The 3,803-nt window shown below is 36.6% G+C and overlaps 1 protein-coding gene and 1 long non-coding RNA gene across 2 annotated transcripts; both read right to left on the reverse strand.

Annotated features, from left to right (window-relative positions):
- Positions 1 to 521: 521 nt before the first annotated feature.
- LOC124542756 lies at positions 522 to 875 on the reverse strand. Its single transcript, XR_006967379.1, has 2 exons — positions 652 to 875; positions 522 to 566 (listed from the first exon to the last, which is right to left on the reverse strand). It is a non-coding gene; the product is annotated as an uncharacterized LOC124542756 (long non-coding RNA).
- Positions 876 to 2,519: 1,644 nt separating this feature from the next.
- LOC124542440 (putative nuclease HARBI1) lies at positions 2,520 to 3,509 on the reverse strand. The gene is made up of 3 exons (XM_047120387.1): positions 3,503 to 3,509; positions 2,971 to 3,129; positions 2,520 to 2,902 (listed from the first exon to the last, which is right to left on the reverse strand). Exons 1-3 carry the CDS (start codon positions 3,507 to 3,509, stop codon positions 2,520 to 2,522), a joined length of 549 nt encoding a protein of 182 aa, XP_046976343.1.
- Positions 3,510 to 3,803: the final 294 nt, after the last annotated feature.

Consider the following 3,803-nt stretch of genomic DNA (forward strand, 5'->3'; position numbering starts at 1 on the left):
TTTCAGACTGCTAAAGATGTTGTGGCCTTGAACGTGTTAAAGTAAATAAACAAAAAGTTCAAATAATATTTCAAATCTTCCCAGTGCTTATCAAATATATACTTATGACTGATCTATATTCAATACAGGTGTGGGCAGATTGGAAGTCCAAGACAAAAAAAAAGGGATTAGCTATAAGGCGACACGCAGGAGGGACTGGAGGAGGGTCAGCAAGCCGGCAAACTTTGTCGCCAATGGAGGAGAGGCTGTTGGCAATAATGGGGATTCTAGCGGTGGAAGGACAAGCTTCTATAAAAGAACTTGGATTTGATGTAAGTATCTTGGGGCTCCTCAAAGCTGACCATTCTCGCGTTTTTATACCATTTTGCCTTGCCCATGATTTTTATAATATATATATATATAATAAATAAAAAAAAAAAAAAAAAAATATATATATATATATATATATATATGTATATATATAGGAGGGTCAGCAAGCCGGCAACTTTGTCGCCAATGGAGGAGAGGATATTATATATATATATAATAGTATATGCTCAGGCGAAATAAAGACGAAATTGTGTTTTCTGAAATAACAAAATTTATTTTATTCACATCGCACTTATACAGAAGTTTTACTACAATTAACATATTGTAAACAAAAAAGCTTACCTGAAATAACAAAAAACAACATTTAAAGCCTTTACTTCTAATTTAAATAATATTATAACTATTTCTTTGTACCATATTTTCCACGTTTCTTTAAAGATCACAAAACCTCTCTTTTCCTTCTAGAATTTATCGTCGGTGTCACTCACGTCACACTGACAGCAAATTGTTCCCCAGATTATAAACACAGTGGAAGAGGAATGCCATTACCATAGATAGTGATATCCTTACATATATAATAGTTAAAAAATAGTTTAATTTTTTTTTTGCATTTACAATGCTATTCACTTGATTATTGATCATTATATATAATATATACTAGAAAAATGCCGCCAACCTTGGCCATGAATCGAACATAACATAGATAATCCTATGCTTACATTATGCTTTATGTTTTTTTAGCAGTTGTACCTACGTAATACTTTTTTAATCAACCTAGGTATAATAGCAAAAAATGATATATTTTTCAGAGATCACAATCTTCTGCACAAGAAGTCGTCGCTATAGATGATAGGGAGTACTTCGAAACTGTAGATGGTATGTCTTCTTTACTGGATTAATTTTATTGTAATTATGTAGGTACATTGAATTCTGTAATTTTAATTAAATTCATGCCTCCAGTTCTCTAAAATAGAACTGGATTTTTTTCAAAACAACTCTCATTTTTTGTTCTAGAACCTTCCACTTCACAGCCTCCACTGGCCTCACCATCTCCAGTCGAGCCGGTAGTGCTGGTAGCGCCCATTACCCCCCGGCGGCGGCGGACAGCTGCCCCCCGTACGCCAGACACGCCGCAGTCTGCGGGCTCGTCCGGTCGCCCGCGTCGGCGCGCCCGCCGCCGGAAGCAGGCACCGACCCCTTTTGACAGAGCGGTGACCGAGTTTGTGGCCATCGAAACACGACGACTGGAGGCGGAGGAAACTCGCACAAGACTTCAACACGAGCGCGACTTAAGAGCTCTAGAGTTACAGCACGAGCGCGATATGAGGGCTTTCGAAGTTGATCATGAGCGAAACGATGTTTTACGGGCTCTCGTAAATATAGCACAAGCCTGGCTCGACTACTATCGCAGCAGGGACAACACAGAACCGCTAAACATTGAATAAATATTCAATTTCAGTGTTGACCGATGGTGCTGTTCCTATTGCGATAGTATTCAAACCTTGTTTTTTTATGTTGTAAGTTGGCAGACGAGCATATGGGCCTGATGGTAAGTGGTCACCATCACCCATAGACAATGACGCTGTAAGAAATATTAACTATTCCTTACATCATCAATGTGCCACAAACCTTGGTAACTAAGATGTTATGTCCTTTGTGCCTGTAGCTACACTGGCTCACTCACCCTTCAGACCGGAATACAACAATACTGAGTACTGTTATTTGGTGGTAGAATAAATGATGAGTGGGTGGTACCTACCCAGAAAAGCTTGCACAAAGCCCTACCACCAACTAAATGTTAAGTAAATGTTTTTACATAGGTATAAAATGTTTTTAGAATACATTGTTTTATTTGAGTACCTATAGACACAAAGACTGTTAAATTATTGAATTGTTACTAATTACTAATTTTTACTCGTTAATTTTAAGACTGCGATAAGACTGTTATACTATGTTTTTCAACTGTTAAGACTGTTCCTTGTTTTTTTTTTAAGTGTTAAAATTAGTAAGTGTCACACATTGACACAATTTATGTTAGTTAGTTAATGTGTAATCAATAAATCTATCTTTCGTATTGGATTATGCCCAGCAATTTATTAGTTTTATTGGATGATTTACGTCTAAAAAATTTATAAGGTTGATTGTTAATTAAAATATACTAATCAATAATATAGTTTTATTCAAAATGTTATAATATATATATAAAATAGTTACATTCTTCTAACCAAAACATTGCGTATAGCCCTGCCTCGAATTAACTCATTTCCGTCGGTGGTGCTTTGTTGCATAGAATGCTCTTCATTACCTTCAAGACCATTGACTGGCATATCACTGGGAGGTGGTATCCTAGCAGATACTGCAATATTGTGTAGCACACAACATGCATTGGTGATTTTTCTAGCCATGTCAGGGTGATAATGAAGAACTCTGTGTCGAAGCAGACACCTCCAACGTGCCTTAAGTAGTCCGAAACAGCGCTCAATACGAGACCTGGCTTGGACATGACGCCGAGTGTACTCCTCTTCCTGGGATCCTGGTTCAGCGTTTAATATAGGCGTCATTAGCCAGGGCCGTTGCGGATATCCAGAATCACCTAAAAATATTAATTCTTAATTAAAGGATAATTGAGTACATACTCCAGTTCCAGGGCCAATGTCTTACCTAATAACCAAACCTGTTCCCCATTACCATGAAGCTCTTGCATATATGTCTCCACTTGACTTGTAGACCATATGTGAGAGTCATGCGTTGCTCCACCAAACTTGGAGTTTACGTTTATGATTTTTAGGTCATAATCACATACCTGAAAATAATATAAAACTAAGTAGGTAAGTACAATATATATCAATATTACTTGGTTTTCACAGACTTGATTTTGACAAAATAATTGCATGAAAGAGTTAATAATAAATAGTGAGAAACATAGTTACATAATTATATTTTTACACTTTTTATATTCTTCATATGAATAGAATTTTTCTAGCTAAGTTAATAGCGGTAAGTTTATTTAAGTACAACAATCGACAAAATTGTACTCACAAGCACCTAATTGCTTCCATTAAAACACACACACTGTTAAAGCCTCACATTTTATGTAAATATTCATAAAATAATAAATAAGTTTAAAATAAAATATAATATAAAATAAGATAAAATGTATGCAATAAAGTAGTATGTCACTAAAACAAGTCACGATTCATCCTGAATCGCGCTATCGAAGTTGTGAACTGAATCTTCATATATGTCATGGGCGGTAAGCAACGGCAGCTCATTTATGAATCGCGCAAGCGTTGTGTTCGCGGGAAAGTATATAAGGGTCGCCCTGTTTACATACTGGGCTTTTTCTTTCAAGTGTGAATAAAGTCAGTTCACCTACGGTTGTCTTACAACGGTTGTCTTACCGAGTGTAATCCCGTAGTTTAGGTGGCTTTTATTGGATGCGTGTCGAACATATTGGTCCTTCGAGCCGGATTGGGAAGACAGCATAACAGAGG

The sequence above is a fragment of the Vanessa cardui genome, chromosome W (genome assembly GCF_905220365.1).
Source record: "Vanessa cardui chromosome W, ilVanCard2.1, whole genome shotgun sequence".
In the NCBI taxonomy this organism is placed as follows: domain Eukaryota; kingdom Metazoa; phylum Arthropoda; class Insecta; order Lepidoptera; family Nymphalidae; genus Vanessa; species Vanessa cardui.

What these genes read in the sequence shown, in the direction of transcription:
- LOC124542440 (XM_047120387.1), bottom strand. An exon ending in GGAACAGGTTTGGTTATTAG is followed by an intron (nt 2,903 to 2,970) that starts GTAAGACATTGG and finishes TAATATTTTTAG; the next exon opens with GTGATTCTGGATATCCGCAA.